A 25,206-nucleotide genomic window follows, 5' to 3' on the forward strand; every position below is an offset into this window, starting at 1 on the left:
GCAAGCCTGTCCCTTTTGTGTCACGGTGACAAATTCAATCTTTGCCAACTGCTTCCAAGTGTCTACCTTCTAAGTGCTCTGCTGGCAATAGCGGTGACAGCAATGACCTTCCAGAAAAGCAAACTTGTGCTGCTGGCATGCAGCGTGCGTGCTGATGAGGAGGACTTGGACACAGGAGGGGAAAGCGCTGTATGGCTCAGATGAGATCAAAACCCCTCAAGAACTGAAAAAAAGCTAAAATGGTGAGAGTCCCAGCTTTGCCACTGACTCACTATGTAACTGCGAGGCCTTTGTTTCAGTTGTCCTCTATAAAATGGGGGTAATACTACTCACCTACCTCCTCTGGGATGAGTTAGCTAACTCACTGTGAGGATTCAGCTGTTACCCTGTGCACCGTGCTTTGAAGTATTATAAACAGCCATTAACAAGCTCTCCGGAGAGCAGAGGAAGATGTCGCTACACAAAGCACACCAAAAGGGGAGAGGAGCCGATGCTGGAAAAGCAGACTCGGTAGCCACAAAGCCCTGGTGCTGTTCAGCAAGGGAGAGGAAGGACTACATCCTGCTCCAGCAGCCTGCACAGCCACCACTGGGCGGAAGCGAGGGCAGCAATGAGCCGCAGAAATGAGAAGCAGAAACACAAGGGACACAAGCTGGAAGAAAAGCCAAAGAAATGTAAGGGGGTGGAGAGCGGAGAGAGCTTAGAATCAAAGAAACAATCGATTGGCTTAGCAGAAGAAACCCACGTGAGAGACACAGGCACAGGACGGGGAATGGGTAGGAGAATGGGGCCCATCTAAACATGAGTTGGGGAAGGTGAAGATGAGAATAAACATCAGAAAAGAGGAACCGGAACTGTCTGCTGCTCCCTAGAAAAGGGGAAATGGGGCACAAGAAGGCAGGAGGGGAACATTTGGAGAAGAAATAAAAAGTACTGGGGAAGAAAACACCTTGGAGAACAGAATGCTTTCTGGCTGATTCTAATTATTAGCGGTACAGTTCACTATTGATAGTTTCAGTCTGAATCAGCCCAGCCAGTTACTGCAGCACTGCAAATTATGGGCCAGAAGCTCAGCTGGTGTCAAGTGGCACAGCTCCACTGCGCTCACTACAGCTGTGCATTGTTAGCTGAGGGTCTAGCAATTGTGCTTGTGCTGCTGCAGTGGAAGGGAGCAGCTATGGGTGATGCACAGAGGGAGAAACTCACTAACGCATCAGGTTGGGGTATCCAGAAAAGTTCAACCGATTGTACATTCCAGGCAGCATTTGGCCATGACCAGAGAGCTGCCGAGTGATAACAGTTGTTGCCATCAGCAGCTAAGCCCAGCACAGTGAGTCTGACACGACTTGGTGAGCATTGTGAGAGGTGCATATCACCTGGCAGCTCTCTTTAACGCTTGCCAGTCTGGGAGGAGTGTTTTGGACCAATCAGTCTTTCGTGTTTGTTTTAGTGAGCACAGGAAATCCTGTCGCTATTAAAAACAACAATCGCTAGAGCCCAGGCAGCACTGTCATTATCACTTATGATAACATCTACAACGCTCGGGTTTCTATGGGGGATTTTGCTCATTTCCCAGAATCACAGACTCGTAGGACTGGAAGGGACCTTGAGAGGTCATCTAGTCCAGTCCCCTGCCTTCAAGGCAGGACTCAGTATTAGACCATCCCTGACACGTGTTTGTCTAACCTGCTCCTAAACATCTCCAACGATGGAGATTCCACAACCCCCCTAGTGTTTTCTAATGTCCAACCTAAACCACCCTGGCTGCAATTTAAACCCATTGCTTCTTGTCCTCGCCTCAGAGGTTAAGGAGACATTTTTTTCTCCCTCCTCCTTGTAACGACCTTTTATGTACTTGAAAACTGCTATCATGTCCCCTCTCAGTCTTCTCTTTTCCAGACTAAACAAACCCAATTTTTTTCAATTTTCCCTCACAGCTCATGTTTTCTAGACCTTCCATAATTTTTGCTGCTTTTCTCTGGACTTTTTCCAATTTGTCCACATCTTTCCTGAAATGTGGCACCCAGAACTGGACACAATACTCCAGCTGAGGCCGTATCAGCACAGAGTAGAGCGGAAGAATGACTTCTCGTGTCTTGCTTACAACAGTCCTGCTAATACATTCCAGAATGATGTTAGCTCTTTTTGCAACAGTATTACTCTGTTGACTCATATTTAGCTTGTGATCCACTATGACCCCCAGATCCCTTTCCGCAGTACTCCCTCCGAGGCAGTCATTTCCTATTTTGTATCTGTGCAACTGATTGTTCCTTCCTAGTTTACAAGCAGAGGTGGAAATTTTCAAAAGCCAAGCTAGACATTAAAAGTCTTTGCAGCCCTGAGCAGTGAGCACTTCTCAAGACATCTGGAAATATGGCGGCAGAGTCTTGGCTTTCAGAAATCTGCACCAAAGCACTCCTGCTGCCACACTCGGAGGGTTCTGTAGTGTTGTATATGGAGCACCTGAAGAAGCAGTTTGATGTTGGATCAAGAATCAAATGTTTTACTTGATTATTATTAATTATTATTATTATTAATACTTTGACCAATAATTACCAGACAAGAAGGGAGAGCTCTGTCTTTGTCATCTGATGGTGCCGATGCAGGAGAGCCTGGTTCTCCTCTCGCTTACCTGTTTCATACTGGTGTAACACCGTGGATTGGGATGCGACATTCCTGATCCACTCCAGTGTAGCAGAGCAGGGGCCTGCATTCTTCAAAAGAACCGAAGGATGGTGATCAATATATATATTTGATGGGAGCTTCTGAGGCCCCACAACAGCAGACTTGTTGCCAACATGCGGTGTGAGATTTCATCAAACAGCGATGAGATATTGATCTGCATCGGAATGGTCCATTTTGCACTGATTCCACTGACCTGATCTGCCATTGAATTCCATTCCTAGGACACAGGCAGCCAGTACAGCCCACTTCACCCCATCAACCCCTTCCATGCCAGGACTCCTGCATCACCAGGGCTTTTCTCAGTGAAACGTCACCGTGTGGCCCGAGGCACTTTAGGAACCTGGCCTGTTTCCTAGCTCTGGTGAAGTAGTTGGATTGAGGAGCAAGTGCAGCTAGAAGAGTCTGTCTGCATGTGTAGATAGACTTACAGAGCAGGGCCTCCAATGGGTTGGGTGTTCTCTGCATGGAGATAACAGGGACCATTTACACCAGGGGATGAATATGGCCCATAAAGTCAAATATTTGGTCCTGTTCTAAGCTTTGGGCCATACTTAGAAACCCTGGGCATCCCCACAGCACAGAGCAAACCCCAACTGTTTGCAGAACCATCGCCCCCCCTCCCTCAAACCCCAACTGTCTGCAGAACCACCTTCCCCTCCCCAAATGTCCAACACTGAAGCTCAGAGCATTGAGCAGTTTAAACAGGGTAAGAAAGTTAGAGGGGCTAGGAATTTCCCCGAGAACAATCCAGCGCAGAACAGACTCCGAGGCTGCTGTAGTTGTCTGATTTTTTGTATTGATTGATTTTGCATCACAATGTACAGGACATCCAATAAATGTGCAATATACAAGGAAAGTGCCGAGAAAGGGGATGCGAGAGAGAGGTGAGATGGGGGCTGTTCACAGAAAGTAGCAGGGGTGTCGAGGTGCTACGTGGCCCAGGATTGCTAGCTAGCAGGGAGCACGCTCACTTCGAAGGAGCATCAGGACCGGTGAAGCAGCCTTTCTGATCCCACTGCATGTCCCTGATGCGACGGATAGACTGGACCTGGGGCTGGAAGGCCGACCATTCATTCCAGTGTCTGAAGTCTCCTCTCTCAAAGAGATATTGGTAGCCTCGGTAGCCAGGATACTGGTATCCAACCCAGCTTTAGGGAAAGCCAAAATAAAGCATCTCAGAGATGTAGGCTATTACAGGCCACACGGCACTGGGGCTCACCTGGATCAGTGGGCCAGTATTTAAATCAGAAGCCATCAGGTGTACATCTATTGCCAGGGCCGGCTCCAGGCAGGTGCTTGGGGCGGCCAACGGAAAGGGGCGGCACGTCCGGCTCTTTGGCGGCGGGTCCCTCAGTCCCTCTCGAAGGGAAGGACCAGCCGCCGAAGAACGAAGCGGCACGGTAGAGCTGCTGCTGAAGTGCCGCCAATCGCGGCTTTTTTTTTTTTCCGCCACTTGGGGCGGCAAAAACGCTGGCGCCGACCCTGTCTATTGCCACAAAATATCAGGGCCGTAGCCCCCTGGCCCTTGCATGGTGGGCAGCACGGAGCGCCAGGCTGTGGAGCCAGTGTGAGCGAAGGCCACAGGTAGTACATGTTTCACATGAAGCATTCGAACATATGAATTTTCACCCACCCAGTGGGCTTTGCTCGCACTTGTGTGAGTCTAGTGCCCTGCGCTGCCCATGTGAGGGCACTGCCCTCTGCTACAGGACCCCCTCACACGCCTCACTCCTGTTGCTAGGCAGGAGAACCGTGGCTGTCAGGCTCTCGGTAATGCAGGGCTGGGGTGCCCGGTGCACCTGCCCTGAGCAGACTCCTCTGCTCTCGGGCTCAGCTGTGACCGGACAGGGCTCTGCTGTCAGAAAGCCCCTCGTCCAGCATGGCCTGGCACTGAGGGACCCCCGCATGCTGTGCAGGATTGCGAATGCTTATTGACTCTGGAACCAGTCTCCCACCTGGCCGTCCCTGTGGCTGTGGCGGGGTATAGGCCTGCTCTTGGCACCACATCCAGGTAGTCCAGGGATTTCCCCAGAGCTAAGAGGAGTCACTGGCTCTTCTTGGCAGCAGGGAAACCCGTCAAAGGATTTCGCTGTTGGTCCTAACATGCGATGAGCAAACAGAGGCTGGGAGATTGGGTGTGGATCCCCCATGCCGCACTCCTGGGGCCTGCGGGGGGCAATAGGGTGCGGGGCAGAGGGGGAGTGTGTCTGCTTACGTTCCACTGGACACTTTCACACTTCCCACCCGGTCACAGAAGCCGTGAGCCCAGAGGCTGGGCACGTCGTCTTCCTGGATTTCCATCTTGTTGCCCTTGAAGTCAGCAGATTCAAAGAGGGAGATTTTATAGCCATCAGCCGCCTGGGGAAGACAGCGGGGTAGAACCAGCTCAGCAGGCTGATCCACACTCACGTGCCAAAACACCAGTGGGCTCATGCCACGTAACCACGGGGGCTCAGAGCCCAGCATGGGGCAGCTGGACTGGCAGCCAGGCAGCAGCAGTAGAAATGACTTACGTGGTCCAAAGCCCAACACACAGGGTTAGTCACAGGAAGGGGAGCCTCCTTGCTCCGAAGCAGAGGGGGACGGGTGGGCTTTGGGGAGGGGAGCTGTGGGGGGCGCTGATACCCAAGCTGGGGAGAGGGGGGAGCTCCCTTCATTTGTAGCAGAGAAGATGGACCTGTGCTTCCCACACTCCTTTGCTTTAGCCCCTGCCTGCGTTGAACGGTTTATGAAGCGAGCAGCTTCGTGACCACACCAAACAACAGTGCATCTGAAAGTGCCAGAGGCCAGTTTGGCTGCAGGTCCCAGCTGATCACCCGCAGGGCCCAGGAGGAGTCCTCCCCCTCCCCCGCCCTGCAGCATGGTTCATTGGCCCAGGTGCGTTTCAAGGCTGTGCACCTCCAGGAGGTGGGCTGCTGGGTTGCACAGGCTACGCTTTCCTCCCAGTGGCAGAGCCGTTATCCCCGACAGCTGTGGGGCACAGCTCTGATAGGGGGTCCTGTTCACCAGCGTGAGGACCCAGCCACCCCCACATGGCATCTCCAGAGCCCACGCTTGTTTTCTACTCCTTTATGGCTTGTACTTTGCCCTCCTGAAAGCAGCCCGGTCGGACTCCAGCTCCAGTCTCTCTTACCATCTTGATGGGACGCATGGACCTGAAGCAGTCGCTCCTGTAGCTGCTGGACCAGGTATCCCAGCGAGGATACTCGCCCCGCTCCAGGATGAACATCTCTCCGCGCAGGTTGGACTGCTCAAAGGCCACCCAGCTGAGGAGAGGGGTAGGGGCAGAACATGAGGAAGGCAGCATTGGGCAGGCCGCAGAGCTACACACACGAGACAGGTTAGAAATAGCTACGGCACTGTCCCATCTCCTGCAGTGGGGCCTGGGCTCAGACTCGCTCGCCAGCCTGCAGCTGAGCTCAGCTCACCTGGGAATTCCTAATCATTCCCACTTCCCTGCCTCCGTCTCTTCTCTCGCCCTGCGTGCCTAAGGGAAATGCTCACACAGGTGTCAAAACAATCGAGAACTAGCCATGCCCCCAGCGGGATGTCCAGGGCGCCAGAGACACGCAGCACGCGGCGATAGAACTGGGAGGGACTCCCGCAGGGCCCGCTGCCAGGGGTTGTGTTCACTGTTGCACGTCTCTAGCCTTTGTTACAGACAGGGACTTTACAGCCTCTCTTCCATGATGTCAGCTGCCGTTGCTGCTGCTGGCCCAGGAACGTGGAACTCAGCCCATGTCAGTCAGCAGGAAGTATCAGCATATTGCGGGCTGGTAAGCGATCCAAGTGTCTCTACCCACCCTCCCTCCCGCACTGTCCCACACGGGAGACCACGTGTCTTTGGGCTGTGTAATCCTGGCTGCCCTGCGTGATTTACTGCCCCAGTGGCCGTCAGATCAGGCACGTGTGTGGATGCCAGGACACAGCAGCTCCTGGCCTGTTCCGCTGAAATAGCACATTTTGAATAACATGAACAAGTGCCCTGGGCTAGTCTCCATTTCATGATCCCAGGGCTCAAGGCTCACAATGCTCGAACGCGGGCACCGATCTATGGATTTGGGGGCTGAATTGCAAACAGCAAGGTATAAACCTTTGGTCCTGACTAGTGCTCCATTTATACCTTTCTTACGGCTCCCCCGCACTTCCCATCTCACCCTTCCCAGCTCTGCTTTATTTAGAGCTCGTCCTCCCAGGCTGATTCCCCCTCCCAGGCTGGGAAGGACCATTTACGCTTTCACTGTGCAGTCTGCTTCCTGAGCCCGCACCCTTGGCCAGCTCCACCCCCCTGGTGGATGGTGCGTGGTCAGGCTGGCCGCTTGGCTTTCACCATTGCGTTTCACTTTCCAAGGAATGCACGTTGCAATTGAAAGTGCTCTTGGTACCTCCTCAGCTGACTCTCCTGGTCTAACTGGAGTCTGCAAAGCACTTTGTCTCTGTCGGTCAGTGATACGCAGGGCCTGGCTGTGCGTTTTCCAGCTGAGGGCTCTGCTCGAACCAATTCCCCTCGTGATAGAGTTTTCCCACGTGATGCTTGTGTCATAAAGTCTCTTCATTTTACCCGAGGAGCTATCCACAGCTTCCCTGGCACGGCACATAGCTCCCCCCACCCCTGTTCCTCCTGCTCCCCCCAAGCACCCTACAGAAGATCTGCTGAGCTGCTCAGCTCCTGCCCAGACATAACAGCTGCTGCAACACTCCCGTCTGCTCATTAACTCTCCTCAGAACAGCATCAAAAGACATGGCAGATGCTGGCCGCGGTCCATAGGATGATGTAGCCATCTACATCCCGAGGCCATGTCAACTCAGCATTTCTCATCAAGTTTCCCCCAGCTGCACTAGCAGCAGAGGCAGCAATGGTGTATGCACTCGCGTAGGTCAGGTCCTAGGGTCTGGTGAAATCTTTGGGTTGTGGTTGTGCTGGGGCGGTGGGAGTTTGTAGCCCCAGGGAGCTGATAAAGGGCAGGTTTAATAAAGCATCAGGCGCCATTACAGACTGTTGCTTTCATACTGTCTGAATCTCGAGTCATTCATGACAACCAAACTGATACCGGGCCAGCTCCACTGGTACAGTGATCGGCTTTGCATTGTTCTATGGCTGCAGACTCTCGTCTCGGTAGGTCAGGTCCATCGCTCCTAAGACCATGTCGGAAGCAAATGCCAAGCACATCGGCAGTGATGCATTCCTTTGCTATTCTCATGAAATACTGGGGTGTACCACAAACTCTGCACCCACATTTCCACCTCTGCTCTGCATCCCACCTAGTCATAATCCTCCTTTAGCTTAGAGTTTTGTAACCCCCAAAATGTCCATGGGTTTCAGGTTACAGCTTAATCTTAATGCTTCTTCCCCTGTTTGTCCAGTACAACAAGAACGACACTGAGCATTGACACAGCACTTTACACCTTCAAAGGAGGCATAAATTCATCGGGTGTGTTACATCTGTCATTCAAAGTACGCGAATCAAAGATCATGCCAGTGTCAGTCAAAAACCAACTCCTAATGCCTCTTGTCTCCTATTGGGGTCTCCTTTTCTTTTGTACAATATTGTACATTCCAGACTGCCTCACTGAGACCAAAACACCCTTCCAGGGCATTGCTTGGGGTCATCACAGACTGTGTCGGCTGAAGTCCCTATGCTCTTTTAATAGCAAGATCAACCACCTGTACAGTTAGCAACTGGCATTCACCTACAGTTAGCATAATGCAATTCCCATGACTTCCACCTATTCATACTTCCTTCACTGCTGCTTTTAACACAACACGTGGGGCTGCCCTGAGGCCTTCCCCTCTCATACCCACACGAGCTTGGTGTTGCCTGTATTACAGGCTGGGTGAGCGGCTATTCCAAGAACTTGGGTAGTTTTGCCTTGGCTTGCCCTAAATTTACAGCATTCTTTCATTTTATGGCCAATCTTCCCACGGTACCAGCGCCTGAGGGCAATGTTCCCCTTGCTTTCTCTTTGTTGGCAGTGCTCTTTGTTTTACAAATGGAACCTAATAGCTTCTCAGACGTCTGGTTGGACTCCCTTTTCTTAGTCCTTAGGAATCATAGACAAAGGCCACTCCACATTCAAACCTCTCTTTAAGATGCATGCGCTCCTGGGCAGCTCTAATGTCTGCCAACGTGGCAGCTAAATTCACCATCTCTGCACAGCCTGGCACCACCACTCGACTGGCTCAGTGCTTCTCGCCCAGAAATGTTATCCCACACTTCTGGCACCCTCTGAGCTTGCAGGAAGATCTGGTCCCCCTGGCCAGGAGGCCAGTTCCCTGTTGGGAGAGAGGATGAGAGGGCCAGCTCATGCCTTGCAGAGCTCCAGGACACAGCAATGGAGCAGTTCCATGCCTGGATCTCCCCAGCATTGCACCTGGTGTCATCAGTTCCCCCTGCCCGGCGGGTGTAACCTGCTACCAAATGAGAAAGGTGCTGGGTGACTGTGAACTAGACTCCCGTCCGGGGAACTCAACCGTTCCTGTTCAGGCTGTCCGTCACTTGCAGGAATTGATCCAAACCACTCCCCGAGCGGCTTGCCTTGACCCAGCTTCATACTACTCTTGGAGTTCACAGGGATACTAAAGGGTAATGCAGTATTAACAGAAACGACGACACAGTAATGTCCCGTCCTAACTCCTCACATTTCAGGTGACACGGAGTGCTGCTGTAAAACTGCCATCAGGGGAGGCGGCGTGGTGCTGAATGCCTGAATCCCCCAAGTGAAGCACCACCTAATGCCGCTGGGCAGAGGCAGTCTGCAGTCTTGGTTAACCTTTGCCAGAAGGACGTGACCGTCCCTCTAAAATACAATGGATGGTAATAAAGCCATGGGTCTGTACTGCATGCCTGCCCCTTTCTCTGGAATAGCTTCTTTCAACCTCTGGTGAGTTGCACAATTCTCTGTGTAGAAGGGGTCATTTCTCTTTTCTGCAGGGTACATTTTGTGTCCTTTTCTGACAGACTCACTCCAGACAACTCCGAGCCCCTCAGGAACTCCATTCCCCAGGGATGATCCTGCACAACTTCATTTCTTTGCACAAGAGCTGTTTGGATTATAGACACGCAGACGTGTCTGAAAGCCCCGAAGTCCAGGTTCTGCCTCCTACATTATTTCCTGGTTCAAATGTAAGTTAAAAGAAAGATTCCTTGGGGGAGCACTTGTTACACACACACACACACTTCCGCTGCTACAGACTAGGGCAAATCTGACTTCCTAGAAAGCTGAACCGCCTTCATTTTGGGTGGCCAAGCCCAGCAAGGTGTCTCAGGCTGGGCCTCCTGAATCACCAGCCATTTCTGACGGGCTTGGCCTACATGTCCTGCATTGCCTTGGCCTTGCTAACTGATCTGGCTCCAGGAATTGCATGGTGGTGTATTTAAGAGGTTAATTATAATGGCAGGTTGTGGCAATGTTAAATGTAGTTTGATGCGCTGGATCCAAAGATCACAAGTTCCCAGCAGTGGCCGATAACATTGTACAGACTCTTGACACACGTGAATGGAAGTCAGCGGCAGGGCTGTGAGCACTGAGTTGTGCCTCCTAGTACAGTGGCTGCCTTTTGAACCCTGCCATTAACTCTGCCTGCCAGACCCCTTGGAGAGCCTCTCGTGTGCCTCCTGCCCCGGCTGCGTCACTTACGGGCCAGTGCTGACAATGACGCTGCGCACCCGGTCGAACCCACGGTCGCCTAGGTTCAGGCACTCGTTTGTGAACTCCATCTTCCTGCCCTGGAAATTCTCCTGCTCAAAGATGACGATCTGCAGGGAGCCAGAGGAAAAGGGTTCAGAACCGGCAAGAGCAATAGCCCCCCCCGGAGGGGTTAGCGGCAGATAGCGTTCAGCCTGGCTCTCCCACAGCTGCTGCGTTGCCATCAGTGTTAGCTTCCCCTGGAGTCAGCAGAATGCTAGGACCTACGGGAACAGCTGCAGCACAGCCCGCATGCTCTACCTGGATGGAGCTTGTGCACTGAGCACCTGGAGCAGGTGCATGCCACCACTACCTAACTACGCTCCCTCTGGACGGCCCTGAGAAGTTCAGCAGCACAGTAGGTGCCCTCTGCGAGGAAGTGTCTGCAACATTTGGCAGTTGTTAGAGGCTTAAGGATTTTCTATTGTGTCAGTCCTGTTTTGAATTGCTCTCTCTTGCCGCAGGGTGGGCTACGGCTTCTGCTTTCTTCCCTGACTACTTACAACCGTTCAGCTTAATCCTGTGACATTTCAGGGACCTGAAGAGATGTGGTGGGAGGGACTTCCAGTGAGTCTCAGTTAGGAAGCCCCATCCCACCCCGGCTCACTCTGACCCGCTGCCCCAGGACCAGTCTCCAGTCGTTCTAGGACAGTGCTGACTTGAATACGCCCCTCTAGTGAGCCCAGTGGGAGCAAGCTCCCGGTTACTTCTCCCCTTCCTGCTTTTTGTCCCCGGCTGACAGCCACTTTGCAAATGGCCTCAAACCAGACTCTAGCTTTGCACCTGAAAAGCGGCGTGTGCCTGTGTGGGGTGCGTGGCACAGCCACAGAGTGGGGACTGGGGCGGAGCTAGGCAGTGACACACCCAATCCACGGAAACGGGCAATTCTGCCGGGTCCCTCGCTTTCACAGTGTGGATTTTGCAGCTGCAAAATCAGAAGCTGCATCTAAAGCTGTGGCCTTTGCTGTCTGGAGGTGGCGTGCGTGTACCGGTAAGGGTGGCTTTCCTCCCCATTCCTCCCATGGAGTCAGCAGGGCTCAGGTTCTTTCAGAGCACACCACTGCCATCGGCCCTTCCAGGAAAGGATCCTAGTGTCAGAGCCATGTGGTTTAGACACCAGCCCAGCCTCTCCTGGAGCGGGGGGAGAGCAGCTGCAGCTCACAGCCTCAGCACCAGCTTGAGAACTGCCCTGCTCCTAAACCCCTGTCTTGGATTTTTCTAGCAGCAGGAGCAGGAGAGAGTGGTGTGAAGCATCAGACCCCAAGCCCACGACTCGGCAGAGCACCTGGAACCATTCCCTGTGCAGGCCAGTACTCAGCCTTTAGGGGGTGGTGGCTAAAGCACTAGAAGACATGCTGGACAGGCTGATTCTGCCTCTGCCTCATGGCTTTTCTCCTTCTCTAACTTCTGTGATTCTCACGCAGCCGCTGTTCCGGACGCCTCGTCACTGGGATTTGGTGCTTCACAGAAGGCCTGGTGGGAATCCACGTAATCGTTTATGGGCTGCTCTGAGGAGGAGTTGGCTGCAAGTGCAAGGCAAGGGCCAGTGCAGGGAGCCCGCTTGCCAGGGCCTGCTCAGGGGAACAGCACTGCCCCTGCGAGGAGAAGGCCTGTCCTAGTGGGGTCCTAGGCCTGGGCAGCTGGGGCCCATGCATGATGCTCCGAGAGCTAAGACCTTGCTCTTTAGCCTGACACATTCCCCAGCCATCCATGGCACCTTGCTGCTGAGACGCTTCCCTGCTGCCTGTACCCGCCCCACCGCACCAAGCACGGGCGGGTCATCCCGGGGGCTTACCCTGAAAGCTTGCTTGGAAGGTTGCTCAGCCTTCGTGTTCGAAACAGGAGTGTGGTCTGGATATGGGGCTGGGGCCAGAGCTCCCTTCTCCTTGTCATCAGCAGCCTGGCTGGCAGCAGCAGTTTTCATGGTCTCCGCCATGGCTGTGGTCAGCTCAGGTGGAAGAGGGGCACCGAAAGGAGACATCGTTTGCAGGTTAGTGTGTATGTCACAAAACACCCCCTCCCCTGACCGAGGCCCCAGCAGAGGGTTGTTCTCTCCTCCCTTGGGCTGCTCTGCCCACCGCACAGTCCGCTTGCAGCTAGCCCAGCGAGCCAGCAATGGTCCTCCACACCCAATGGAGTCCTGCCATCCCCTTTGACTGCCTCAGCCCCCCTGCCCTCGGGGGGCTCGCGCTGGCGACCCTAGGCCCACGCTGCCTCCTTGCCCCTCTTTAGCTGGTTGCTTCTTTTGCAGTTGAGTGGCAAGAAATAACTGGGGCTGGGTGGGTGCTGGGATAATGGATTCCTGTGCCCTGCCCGTGCCCCTTTGGGGTCACTCCCTGCACATGGCCCAGAGAGGGGGTCTGTCCCTGCTCCCTGGCCCGGGCCCTCTGCCCTGCCGGCCCTTTGCCAGGGTCTGTCCCTGCTCCCTGGCCCAGGCCCTCTGCCCTGCCGGCCCTTCGCCGGGGTCTGTCCCTGCTCCCTGGCCCGGGCCCTCTGCCCTGCCGGCCCTTCGCCGGGGTCTGTCCCTGCTCCCTGGGCCAGACCCTCTGACCTGCCGGCCCTTCGACAGGGTCCATCCCTGCTCCCTGGGCCAGACCCTCTGCCCTGCCGGCCCTTCGCCAGGGTCTGTCCCTGCTCCCTGGGCCAGACCCTCTGCCCTGCCGGCCCTTCGCCAGGGTCCATCCCTGCTCCCTGGGCCAGACCCTCTGCCCTGCCGGCCCTTCGCCAGGGTCTGTCCCTGCTCCCTGGGCCAGACCCTCCGACCTGCTGGCCCTTCGCCAGGGTCTGTCCCTTTTCCTGGCCCGGGCCCTCTGCCCTGCCGGCCCTTCTCCAGGGTCTGTCCCTGCTCCCTGGCCCAGACCCTCTGCCCTGCTGGCCCTTCGACAGGGTCTGTCCCTGCTCCCTGGCCCGGGCCCTCTGCCCTGCCGGCCCTTCGACAGGGTCCGTCCCTGCTCCCTGGGCCGGGCCCTCTGGCCTGCTGGCCATTGGCCCAGGGTACTTTGTCTTCTTACCTGGGCAGCTGCTGCTTCTCGGTGGAATGAACGGGAATGTGTTTTGGGGTCCAGTGAAGCCCCCACTTTATAGCCTGGCAAGGACTGACCCCCGGGCCGGAGCACAATGGAAGTGCTAGCTCATCAGTGTCTGCCCTGATGCTCGCAGTCATCACATATTGCAATGTAGTCAATGAACTGGAAACCTCTGTCAGGCCCCATGCACAGCCGCTGAACCCAGCACTTTCCATTGTGAGCCCGGGCACAACAGAAGGCCTGACGGGGCTGCTTTCCGGCCCCGCATTGGAGTCCTGCTGCTGGGAGTGCAGACACCCAGCCAGGGCACATGCAGAGCAGTGCCCAGCCCCAGCCCCCACACCACCACCTCCACAGACTCATAGCCCCCCAAAAAGCCTGGCCTGCTGCTCTGGGTTCCTCTGAGAGGCATGGGTCCCCAGGGCCCTGCTGCCCTCCCCCCCAGGCCCAGGCTTCTCCGGGGCCCAAACGGCCACAGCTCCATTGCAGGGCAGATACGCAGGTGGGCTTGGAGCAGGAGGAGCCTGGCAGGGCCAATCTAGGGCTGATGGCCCTACAGGAATCCTCCGGCCCCCTCACTCAGAGAGTTAACCTCACTCAGGGATGGTCAGAGAGGGGGTGGGGCGGTGTGGGGCCTGGCAGAGCCCCTAAGGAACCTCCCAGGGCTCTCCCAGCCCCTGCTTGGTGTGCTTGGGGCTGCACCCCCCCACTGCCCATCACCCCTCCAGTAACCAGCCCTCCCAGAAACTCCTCCCTGCCGCCTTCACATTGCAATAGCCAGGCCGGACTTGGCACACGCTGGGCCACGGGCCTCGGTGTGGGAGCAAGGGCCTCCCCTGGGGAGGGTCAATGGGATATGGGGCACTGACAGGTTGGGGAGAGGCCCTGAAACCCCCTCCCAGGGGGCACATTGAACCCCTCTGCAGGCTCAGCCTGGGCCTCTCTCTCTCACTGAACAGGTGGGCCGGGCCGGGGCTCCACTCCCACCATCACGCTAGCCCCAGCCCAGCCTTCCTTTGCTTTCCTCTCTATCCATAGCCTCACAGGCTGTGGCCAAGGTCTGTCTGGGATAGCTGGGTACTTACGCCCTCCCGTCACCGTTGTACTCGAGCCCCTCGCAGCATCGAGCGACATTACCCGCCCCACGCCCTGGGCGCCAGGGCAGGGCTGTTAGCTCCATGGTACCGATGGGAACGGAGGCCCAGGGAGACTGCCTGACCTGTCCAAGGTGACACAGGAAGCCTGTCTCTGAGACAGAGATCGAACGTCAGGGTCCTGAGTTCAGAGATCTATCCACTAGGCCGTCCTTCCTACTGGACCAGTCCATACCTGGGTGTCAGTGACAAGGGTCTGTCCATCACCACCTGCTGAGCGATCGACCCCTTTGTTATGCTGGGAACTTCCTTTCTCCTGCTAGTATTGAAAACAAATTCTCGGCCTGATTCCTGGTCACGAGTGCTTAGGCCAGGCCTGTGGGCCTTTTCCATGTCTTCATAATCATCTAGTTTGTGCGCCTGTATAATACAGGCCATAGAACTTGCCTGAATTAATTCCTGTTTCACATCCACTAGCTGTGGTTGAACTAGAGCAGATCTATTAGAAAAACATCCGATCCCTTGATTTAAAAATGGCCAGTGATGGAGAATTGTCTGGGGAGCTGTTCCAAGGGTTAATTATCCTTGCGGTTCAAAATTTATCTAGCTTCAGCTTCCGGACACTGACTCATGTGAGACCTTTATCTGCTAGATCAGTGGTTTCCAAGCCTTTTATTAAGGCGACCCATCAACAGTATTTTGTCTCTTTTGAGGAACTAACCATTAACCCTGCTCCCCCTTCCTCTTCTCAGCCCTCCAGACCACTGCTCCCATCTCCCTGCGTCCTCTTCCCCAGTCCACGTGAGCACCCAAGCTCCCTGCTCAGCTTATGATCTTGTCAAAAAAAGATATGCTGTTAGTTTGACAAGAGCTCTTTTCCACAGACTCACGATGACTTGTCAGATACCTGATGAAACTCCGCAGCTGGACGCTCAGCAGGCTGCAGTGTTTGGGACCCATCACAATGGACTTGTGTTCTCTCAGCTTCCAGGCCCTGCCTCTGCCTGTGTGTCTCCAGGCACACTCTCAGGTGCAGATCTTCCTTCCAGCACCCCCTTCTGAGTACTGAGACCCTGCAGTCCAACAGCGTAGCCTCTGAGATTAGCACCATCTCCCAGCTATGTGCACATTTCCTTTTCCAGAGCTCCAGCCCTGTGGCCCTCTGGGTCACAGTTCACCGCCTCAGGGACATGTGGTAGCTGAAGCAAACAGACAACGGCTTTACAAATATTTCCAACGCAATCACCCTTTTCTTTCCCTTGCAGAAGAGATATACAGATCCAGAGCATGACACACCTACACGCCCTTCCTTGTCTCAATTTCCTCACCATTCCTGAGTGGTTTGGGGGATTTGGTGAGAGTCGTCTAGTGGGTCCAGGGTCCCCCTCACAGCTCATGGCTTCTTTTCCAGTCTTAGAGTTTCTCTCTGACCCCTGCAGTCAGCAACCTTCCACTCTCCCAAATAGCCAGGGCCGGCTCCAGGCACCAACAAAGGAAGCAGGTGCTTGGGGCGGCCAATGGAAAGGGGCGGCACATCCGGGTCTTCGGCGGCAATTCGGCGTCGGGTCCCGCTCTCCCTCTCGGAGGGAAGGACCCGCTGACAAATTGCCACCGAAGAATGAAGCGGCACGGTAGAGCTGCCGCCGAAATGCCGCCGATCACGGTCTGCAAATAGCCCTCCCTTTTGTAACATCCAAATCCCAATCAAAGGTGATCGAAGTCCCACACCAGGTGACCTGTTGCCGGGTTACTAGCTCACTTGGCAGAACCAGTTTTCTTGGTTTGGTCACAGCCATTGTACTGTTCAGTTAGAGCTTTTCAAATGTCTATGAGTCTTGATAGTCCACACTCATTAGTCCATTGATCACCTATTCCCCACTTCCAGTGAGGGAGTTGGGGAAGAAGTTAACCCCTTGCACTAACAGGCAGCACAAGATTAAACAGGTAAATGGAGTCACACATACTGTTTCATTAAAATAATGCAGAAATCTCCCATATTCTCCAGATTATACCACTCTCCTTTAATTCTTTATTACTCAACTCCTTTATCAGATGTTCCATTATTTTGTTCAGGATCTATGTCAGGCTGGCAGCCTATGACTATCTGCGTCATTTCATTTACCCTTTTTAAATATTGCCACAACATTAGCTTTCTTCTAGTCTTCTGGAATTTCCCTCGTGCTCCGAGACTTATGAAAAAGCAACATGAATGGTCCAGAGAGCTCCTCAATCAACTCTTGAAAAAACTCTTGGATGCAAGTTATCTGAATCTGCTGATTTTAAAATGTCTAATGTTAGTAGCTTCTGCTTAACATCCTTCTTGCTTACTATTGGAATGGAAAGTATTTTATCATCATATGGTATGATTACATCATCTGACCTTTTCCCAGATACAGAGCAAAAATATGTATTGAACACTTCAGCCTTTTCTGCATTATTATTGACAGTTCTACCATTTCCAACTAGTAATGGACCAATACCACCGTTAGGATTCTTTTTGTTCCTAATATACTTAAAACCTTCTTATTGTCCTTAACCCTGCTGGCCATGGATTTTTACTTGTGTCCTTTAGCTTCCCTTAAAGATTTTCTACCATTTCTAGCTTCTAATTTATATTCTTTCCTATCAACGGTCCCTTTTTCCATTTGTTATATGTTGTTTCTATATTTTCTACAGCTGCTTTCACTTCTCCTCTAAGCTAGGCTGCTTTTTTAATCAGTGTGATCTTCTTTCTTAACTGTGGGATTGTGGCTTTTTGGGCATCTCGTAAAATGTCCTTAAAAAGTTCCCAAGCATCAGTCATATTTTTCTGTTTAAATTCTCTCTCCCAAGTGATTTGACCCATAATAGTTTTCAGCTTTGTGAAAGGGCTCCTTTAAAGCTCCCAAATATATACATTACTGGTTTGGACTTTATTCTGTTTGTGCATCACAAATGTAATTAAGTCGTGATTATTTGCATCTACGCAACCACTAACTTTTAGTTTTGTGATCAGTTCCTCTTTATCTGTCAAGACACAGACTAATTTAGAATTCCTCGGTGTTGGATGGAACCCATTTTGAGTTAAGGTTTAGCAGTTCCAAGGATGTTTTCTTCCAGCACAGCCACCAACTTGCACTTCATACACAGGCTTCAGGCAGGAAAGAGAACATGGCACATCTGATGCAACTCACCTCCACTGATCCTTCGCTGGCCATCTTGATACCACATGTAGAGTTGGACCTAGAAGAAAGACCTTTCCCTCTCCAACCTCCCTTTGAAACGCTCCTGTTAGCTGCTTCTGTTCCTGGCTCTCGAGTTCTCAAATCTCTCTGCTTATCTCAGCTCAGCTCTACCCTCATCAGGAGGGAGCACTGGCGCACTGAAAAGAAAGGCCCACCGTTCCAATGCTACATACAGCACAGCTTAACCTGAGGCTTGCGTTAAATATCGGCCCTGGTTTGAACCCCGCACAATCCAAACCTGAAGAAGGACTTGCCCCAGGCCCTGCGGTCCAGACCCACCCGCCATCCTGATGGAGCACAAAGGGGAGCAGCACGCAGGGCCCCTGCTGAGCAAGCCGGCTGCTCCCACCCAAGCTGGCCCAGAATATGCATCCACCTGATGTATTTGTTCCTGTAACCATGCTTTGCTTTCCCATCCTCTCCCATGGCTCCGGTTGCACCACAGCCAGGCTGTGTGAATGCAGCCCTCATGGAAATGAGCGTCACCTCCCCGCAGGGGGGCAGCTAGCCTCACTCCGGGGGGTACCAAAGCGCAGGCCAGTGGGGGCGTGGGGGTGGCTCACCAGCGTGAGGTTGGAGCGCAGCCAGGAATCAGGCAGGTCACGCCCATTCCATGGCACTGTGCTCCCTGCATGTGCCCCCCGAGCGTTGTGGGAGCAGCTGCTGTAAAGCCGGGTGCCAGAAGTGCACACACAGAACAGGCAGCAGCCTCAGGCTCTGGCCCCGAGGGAGACCTGTACAAGCTCAGGTTTCAGAGTAGCCGCCGTGTTAGTCTGTATCCGCAAAAAGAAGAACAGGTGTCCTTGTGGCACCTTAGAGACTAACACATTTATTTGAGCATAAGCTTTCCTGGACCACAGCCCACTTCATGGGATGCATAGACTGGAACATACAAGCTTAGGGAGCCAGGCACCTCCTCCGCCAGTGCGTACAGGCACGCTCAGCCAGTCCTGTCACACACAAGACGTTTCAGAGCAGGGTGCTAGAGAGACACGGTCAGGGTCTCACTCACAGCTGCCCGCCCCCACTCGCCCACCCCCTGACTCATCCGGGGGGGGCTGCTGGCACTGGCTGGGAGATGGGTGCAGCCCCATAGGAAAGAGCGAGACGCTCTCCCGCACTGGATGGGGCAGCAAAGCAGGCACTGAGGGGTGAGTGAGGCCAGAGGCCCCCGGTTCTCCAGGAAGGCCGCTCAAGGCACAGCCGCTGTTTGCCATCTGGAAGGAGGGTGACCCCCTCGGGGATGAGCCCAGGGCAGTCTCTGCTGCATTCGGGGTCTGGCTGAGCAGGGAGCCTGGCACTGCTGGCTGGGCCGTGCGTTAGCTGCTCCACAGAACAGTCTTTGTTCTGCCCCAGATCCCTGCCCGCCATGTGCTGAGCTAGGGGTTTCTGTAATGCTCTGCCTGTCTCTGTCTCTATCTGGAGGTTATAAAAACCCAGCCAGAGCCACTGCTAGCCAGGTCACCTCCCCGGGAGTCCAGCTGCTCCTCACCAGGTAAGTGCAGGGAGCAGCCTCCATTGGCCAGCGCTCGCTTCAAGATGCTCTTTGACTTGGGGCTGGAAGGGCACGTGGGCACCCAAAGGGACGGGGATTCTCCAGGGAGGCTGAGCAGGACTGTCCCACCGGGCAGGAGCAGCAGTTTGCTGACGGGGCCCAAGGACTCTGTCCTGGAGCAGAGCGTCCGCCCGTAGGAACCTGCTGGCCCTGAGGGTCAGGTTGAGGTTGGACACGGGGCGGCAGCATCTAGCGATGCTGATGAGAGCCCTGCCCTTCGGGAGCTCACACAGCTCCGCCCCGGCACCCTGCAGGACACGCCAGACGCAGGAGCCAGCGGTGACAGAAGAGGTGGCAGAAAAGGCTCAGAGTTCCCAGCTGTGGCAGCGTTGTGGGGTTAGTGCTCTCTGCTAGTGTCTGAGCTCAGACTGCCCTGGGCGTGGTGGAAATGCAGGGACAGCAGCTCGCCAGCGTGGCTGGGCTCCAGGGATGATGGACTCCTAGGAGCCGTACTGCTTTCTCTCCTACTCGATTTCAGCGGCTCCCGCCAGGGGATTTGTCCTGAGGGCAGGGGGTTGTCACCGTAAAACCTCCCTCTGGGGCTGCCACTGCAGGAAGCATCCTTGGCAAGGTCCCGAATCCTCACAGAGAGGGGCTAAGTCTGGGCTTGACGGGCTGGCTGCAAAGAGCCAGCCGCCCCAGGGCACTTACAGTCCCAGCTGCCAGGATGGCGAGTGAGCCGGAGGGAGCCGACAGACACAATTATGTTGTAGGCAGCAGCAAACACTAACTAGGGTCAGACCTAGCAACAGGTGCTGGGGCCTGAGCACCCGAGTGGAGAGAGCAGAGCAAATGCAGGCCTGAGCATTAACTCCCTGGGGGCTGGGCTGCATCTGAGATGCAGGCACTGGGTCATGTGATCGGGATGAGGCATCTGTGCTTCGTGTCTGTGTCCCACCCCAGCAGGGGGATCCCAGCCCCCCATCCCACCCACGTGCCTTCCAGATGAGCCCCTCCCTCGCCCATGAAAGCACCAGTGTCTGCAGACAATGGGAGTGGTGGGGTATCCCTAGGGTGCCTGGCCCTAGCTGTGGCACTGTGCCTTAGGCTGGGGCCTCCTGCTGCTCTCCATGTCCCCACGGGGGTGTGATCCAGGGCACAAACTGGCCATGGGGCCGTGGCACTGGCTCAGACCCAGATGGCCGTGGCTGCAGGAGGGAAGGGCTAGAGGAGGGGTTAGCAATGGCAGAGGAAGGCACCAGCTCAGTGGGGTGACCTCGCCCCTCCATCCCAGTCCCCTGGGGAGGGTTTCTCAGCCTGCAGCCAGTTGCCAACAACACAGATTTGTGTGGAGCAGATTTTAACCATCTGGTCTTCTCGTTTCCTCCCCAGGACAGAGCCACCATGAGCCAACACTGCACTAAGTTCTCTGGCCTCTGGAAGGTATGGTCGGGTGAGCTGGGGTCTTGGGGGGAGCATCGCCGGGAGCTGGTTTGGCATTAGGACCCGTGCTGAGACCTGGGCAACAGGACCCGCTCGCTGGGATCATGGTAAAGCTGAAAGTCCCCCATGGCCTGTCCCATGGCGAGCCTGCGCACGGGGAATGTCTCAGACACAGCTGGGCGGGGGTTGAAGGGACACCCCCCTTCGCCCCCCTGCTGCTGATACGCCTGGGAGGGTGTGTGGGGGGTGTCTCTCTAGGCCCCAGGCTGCTGAATGCCCAGAAATCACTCCTTGCCAGGCACAGCCGGTCTGCCCCGTGGCTGTTGTCTCAGAGCCCTTTCCTGGGCCCTGGGCACCAGGCCCGTCCCAGCTCGGTACAACAGGGGATAACGGGCAGTGGGGACTGGTGGGCACACGGTGACATGTCCCCCCCAGCACAGCCAGGTGGCTCTGGTGGAGCAGCCCAGCTCTGTGCGGCAGCGTCTTCTCCAGCGGGCTCTGGAGGGGCAGTGGGGTTCAGTCCGAGGGCGTGTTACATGCGTGTTTGGTGCATGCAGAGCCGGTCTCCCTGCACCCCGCTCTGGCTGAGGTGGGGCGATGTCTGGCCCGGGCGTGGGCACTGCTGCTCTCTGCTGGACTCAGCAGGCTTGGGCTCCACGGCAGAGCATCGGGCTGGGGCAGGGCCTGCGAGCCAGGCTCAGCCATGCCACGGGAAGGCAGTGAGCCGAGTGCAGTGCCCTTCCCGCTGCTGACAGGGCAGAGACTGGGAGTCACGTTCCCTGGGAGCTGCAGGCGCTCAGTGCCTCTGTCGGCCAGGCCCCTGTAGCGGGGCTCGCTGCAGGCAGGCGCCAGAGATGGGGCAGGAGTGGAGGCCCAGCCCAGCCCTCCCCTCCACTCCCCTCTCCCTGGAGCACCGGACTCCCCCCAGCCCCAGCTCTCACAGAGTCTGGCCCAAGGTGTGAACCTCTTGCCTGGCCCAGACCCAGCCAAACCTTTCATGCACCAGAGGAGTTAACCCCTTCCCTGCTCCCATGCAGCCAGCCGCCCCTCCCCGCCGGGGGCTGAGGCCAAACCCAGGGGCAGGGAGGTGGCTGGACGTGGAAACCACTCCCCTGCCTGCACGGTCCTGGCTAAGGGCAGGTCACAGCACAGTCCATTGCTCGTTCCCCGCTGCACTTTGCCTGGCCAGGGGCTAAGCTGCAGCAGGATAACCCTGGCGTGGAGCCTAAGGGGATGTCAGCCACATGCCTGCAGCAATGTGTGAGCTGCCCCAGGGCTGTGGGATGCCCCCGGCGCCCTCCAGGAGCCAGGGAGAGTCGCTCCATGATGCCAGAGCAGCCCCCTGACCCCGTCTGTCCCCCCAGATCCTGGTGTGGGATGAGGAGTTCTTCCAGGGCCGGAGGCAGGAGTTCACCGCCGAGTGCTACGACGTGAGGGCGTGCGGCTTCCAGACGCTCCGCTCCTTCAAGATTGAGAGTGGCGCGTGAGTCCCGGGACGGCCCTGCCCTGCTCCCAAACTGCCACCCCATTGCTCCCTGGAGAATGCTGCGTCCTGGGGGGGGCTGTACGTGCCCCAAGGCATCCTGGGAAACTGGGGATTTCAATTACATTTTGTCCCTGGAAATGCTTGGTGTTTGGCCCCGAGAAATCGTTCTGCTTCCCGGAGTGGTGTCAACACGTCCCAAGGGGCTGGCAGCCCCAGCCTCGCAGCCCCAGCCACGCAGCCCCAGCCACGCAGCCCTAGCCACGCAGCCCCAGCCACGCAGCCCAGCCCAGCCCCTCGGAGCTCTCCCGGGGCAGGCACATGCATCCACCTCTAGCTCAGCTATGGGTGCCCGGCTGCCAGTGCCGAGCCCCATCTCCCCCACAGGCGAGCGGGTGCCACGGGCTGGGGAGTGATCAGCGGGGCCCTGGGACCCAGAGCAGAGACAGGGAGCCCACATGCCGGCGGTGGGCACGGATGCAGAGCTGGCCAGTCAGTCATCCCAGCTGAGGTCGCTGGCAGATACGCCACAGCCTGTTGCCCTGGCCCTGGGCTAATGCGGTCGCCTGAGCACTCACGGCCCCTGATCTCCCTGGATACCCGGGCTCTGGCTTTCCCCACAGGTGGGCAGGCTTTGAGCACGTGGGCTTCCGGGGGCAGCAGTTCGTTCTGGAGCAAGGCGAGTACCCTCGCTGGGAGGCCTGGAGTGGCAGCCACGCCTACCACGTGGAGAGGATGAGCTCCTTCCGCCCCATCGCCTGTGCTGTGAGTAGGGCTGGGGAGCTGCCTGCAGGGCGGGCCGACTGCTCCCCCGGGCCTCCCCATCCACCCGCGCTCCCCCATTCCTCCCGCCCAGCCTCGCTGGCCCCGCAGAGCAGTGGGTTGACCAGACAAGCGTGGCCGGTGCTCCCCCTGGGGACGTAAGTCACCGCTCTCATGGCCTGGGCCTTGGCACACAGGTCCCCGCTGCCCCCAGCCCCTGGGGGTGAGGCTGGCACAGCCCCAGGCTCAGGCTGTAGGGACGTGCGCGTTAGCATGGACGGGGCTGGTTCCATCTCCCATGTCTGTGAGGGGCGCTGCCCAGGACTGACCCAGTGCCCCTAGACTCACCCGGGAAGGGACACGAAGGTTGGGCTCAGGCTCGGCCCTTCTTTGGGATGCCTGGCGGGAGTTGGGCAGCGTGTGCTGACGCCCATCTCACTCCAGGGACCAGGTCCCGGTCTGGAGAGAGGAGGTGTTGTGAGAGTCACCCCCCGTCACTGCCGGGTGAGAGTCACCCCGGGTGCACCCTGGGCCCGAGACTCCTGCAGCGAAGCCACAGAGAGCCACCCCCGAGCTCCCCGAGGCCTCTCGCTGTCAGAAAGGGCCCCAGGCGCTTTGTGGGTGCCCTTTGAGTTGCTCTGAGCCCCGGCTCCTAGCAGCAGGGGCCCGCTTCTGCTGTCTCGTCCGCTGGGTGAAGCAGGAGCAGGCCTGGGGCAGAGCGGCCCTGTGGAGCAGGCAGGCCCTGCGGGGGCATCAGGAGGTGTCCCCAGTCCACCTGCAATCTCTCTGTCCCCTCGCGGCAGAATCACCGGGACAGCAAGATGACGATCTTCGAGTGGGAGAACTTCCTGGGGCGGAAGGGGGAGCTGAGCGACGACTACCCTTCGCTGCCAGCCATGGGCTGGGGGAGCAGCGCGGTGAGCTCCTTCCGTGCTCACTCTGGCGCGTGAGTACCTCCGGGGGGAGGAGGGGGCCATATGGCTGAGCCCCAAACCCACTGAAGCTGCCAGGCCCCTGCAGGGTCCCGGGGTGATGCTGTGGCTGCGGAGAACCAGGAGTTCAGACCCCCCCACGTACTGTAGTCTGTGGGGCCCCCGACCGCTCTGTCCGCACGACCCCCGCCCTGCTGCCCTGGGGTTGGGGCTGGCTGCAAGGCGATGGCTTCTCCTGTTTTCTTCCGCAGCTGGGTCTGCTCCCAGTTCCCTGGGTACCGAGGCTTCCAGTACATCCTGGAGTGCGACCGTCACGCGGGCGAATACAAGCACTTCCGGGAGTGGGGCTCCCACGCGCAGACCTCCCAGGTTCAGTCTATCCGGAGGATCCAGCAGTGAGTGCTGCCAACCGCCAGGCCGCAGCCGCCCCCTTCTGCCCCTCAGCGTCTTACCCTACCCGCCTTCCACTGGGGCCCCCGGCTCCGGGCCCACTCCGGGCTCAAAGCCAAGCTCAATAAAGGTACACTTGTCTAGCCAGCCAGGGCCGGTAAGTCCAGCTTATTGCAGCTGGCTGCAGCCAGGGCATGGGCCCCGGGAGACCCTCCCAGCGTCAGGTCATGTAGTGGGGCAGCCCGACTGGTTCTTTGTCCCTTGCTCCAGCTACTGGACGTGTCGGCCAGGGAGCAGCGTGTCCCCCGGGGACTCGTTAACACAGGCAGACCAGAGCCGCAGGCACACAGGCCTGGAGGGCTGGCAGCTGGTGAGCAAGGATGCAGAGCTGGCCAGCTAGTCACCACAGCCTATTGCCCTGGCCCAAGGCGCCCCAAGGCAGAACGCAGTCCCCCCGAGAGCAGGGGCAGGCCTAGCTCCGGACCTTCCCCAGTCCTAGGCAGCCCCGCAGCACTGCCAGCTTACCGCTCAGGGGCACTGAAGGGCAGCCTGCCCCTCTCTGGCCTGGGCCGGGGATGGGGACTAAGGGGTATTCCAGAAATACAGCAAACTGCAGCCCCCCAGGGCGAGCCAAATGGGAGCCTGCCGTCTGGACACCTGGATCCCGAAGCAATTCTCCTGGTAAACACAACAGAGACTGAGGACATTGGCAGCATCCAGCCCTATGAGAAACCACCAAGACGTCTGTCTGAGGTGCACAACAGACCATGACAAGGCAGCGTCAACCCCACCCCGCCCTGGTGGTCCTGCAAGGAGAGAACCTGGATGTGGGAAGCCAGCCGGAACGTTAACTGAAACCACACGTGTGGAGCCAAGTACCTATTGCTAGTGTGGGCTCTGGGATTGAGCCCCCTTCCAGGAGAGAGGGTCCCCGGGACAGGGGAAGAGGCCGCAGCAGAAGCAGAGAAGACTTTGCAATAGCTAGG

General features: G+C 56.6%; 2 protein-coding genes across 5 annotated transcripts; one reads left to right on the forward strand and one right to left on the reverse strand.

Moving 5' to 3' along the window:
* Nucleotides 1-3,461: 3,461 nt before the first annotated feature.
* CRYBB1 (crystallin beta B1) lies at nucleotides 3,462-15,788 on the reverse strand. Of its 3 annotated transcripts, none has more exons than XM_054006474.1 (6): nucleotides 15,399-15,788; nucleotides 12,167-12,319; nucleotides 10,324-10,442; nucleotides 5,819-5,951; nucleotides 4,901-5,043; nucleotides 3,462-3,833 (listed from the first exon to the last, which is right to left on the reverse strand). In XM_054006474.1, the coding sequence occupies exons 1-6, from the start codon at nucleotides 15,600-15,602 to the stop codon at nucleotides 3,653-3,655; spliced, it is 933 nt and encodes a 310-aa protein (XP_053862449.1). In that variant the 5' UTR covers nucleotides 15,603-15,788; the 3' UTR covers nucleotides 3,462-3,652. The 3 variants fall into 3 exon arrangements, with proteins under 3 accessions (XP_053862449.1, XP_053862451.1, XP_053862450.1); XM_054006476.1 differs by having other exon boundaries at nucleotides 12,167-12,309; nucleotides 13,383-15,788; XM_054006475.1 differs by having other exon boundaries at nucleotides 12,167-15,788.
* Nucleotides 12,303-24,367, forward strand: CRYBA4 (crystallin beta A4). 2 transcript variants are annotated; one of them, XM_054006479.1, is made up of 6 exons: nucleotides 12,303-12,361; nucleotides 20,603-20,653; nucleotides 22,018-22,136; nucleotides 22,760-22,901; nucleotides 23,702-23,844; nucleotides 24,082-24,367. In XM_054006479.1, exons 2-6 carry the CDS (start codon nucleotides 20,615-20,617, stop codon nucleotides 24,227-24,229), a joined length of 591 nt encoding a protein of 196 aa, XP_053862454.1. In that variant the 5' UTR covers nucleotides 12,303-12,361; nucleotides 20,603-20,614; the 3' UTR covers nucleotides 24,230-24,367. The 2 variants fall into 2 exon arrangements, with proteins under 2 accessions (XP_053862454.1, XP_053862453.1); XM_054006478.1 differs by lacking the exon at nucleotides 12,303-12,361 and having other exon boundaries at nucleotides 20,564-20,760.
* Nucleotides 24,368-25,206: the final 839 nt, after the last annotated feature.

The sequence above is a fragment of the Malaclemys terrapin genome, chromosome 16, assembly GCF_027887155.1.
Source record: "Malaclemys terrapin pileata isolate rMalTer1 chromosome 16, rMalTer1.hap1, whole genome shotgun sequence".
NCBI classification, from domain to species: Eukaryota; Metazoa; Chordata; order Testudines; family Emydidae; genus Malaclemys; species Malaclemys terrapin.

What these genes read in the sequence shown, in the direction of transcription:
- CRYBB1 (XM_054006474.1), bottom strand. Translation starts at nt 15,602, where the DNA reads ATGGTGCTAATCTCAGAGGCTACGCTGTTGGACTGCAGGGTCTCAGTA. An exon ending in CAGCTGCGGAGTTTCATCAG is followed by an intron (nt 12,320 to 15,398) that starts GTATCTGACAAG and finishes CTTCCACCTGAG; the next exon opens with CTGACCACAGCCATGGCGGA. An exon ending in CTTCCAAGCAAGCTTTCAGG is followed by an intron (nt 10,443 to 12,166) that starts GTAAGCCCCCGG and finishes GGCTCCCTGCAG; the next exon opens with ATCGTCATCTTTGAGCAGGA.
- CRYBA4 (XM_054006479.1), top strand. Translation starts at nt 20,615, where the DNA reads ATGAGCCAACACTGCACTAAGTTCTCTGGCCTCTGGAAG. An exon ending in AGTTCTCTGGCCTCTGGAAG is followed by an intron (nt 20,654 to 22,017) that starts GTATGGTCGGGT and finishes CTGTCCCCCCAG; the next exon opens with ATCCTGGTGTGGGATGAGGA. An exon ending in TTCCGTGCTCACTCTGGCGC is followed by an intron (nt 23,845 to 24,081) that starts GTGAGTACCTCC and finishes TTTCTTCCGCAG; the next exon opens with CTGGGTCTGCTCCCAGTTCC.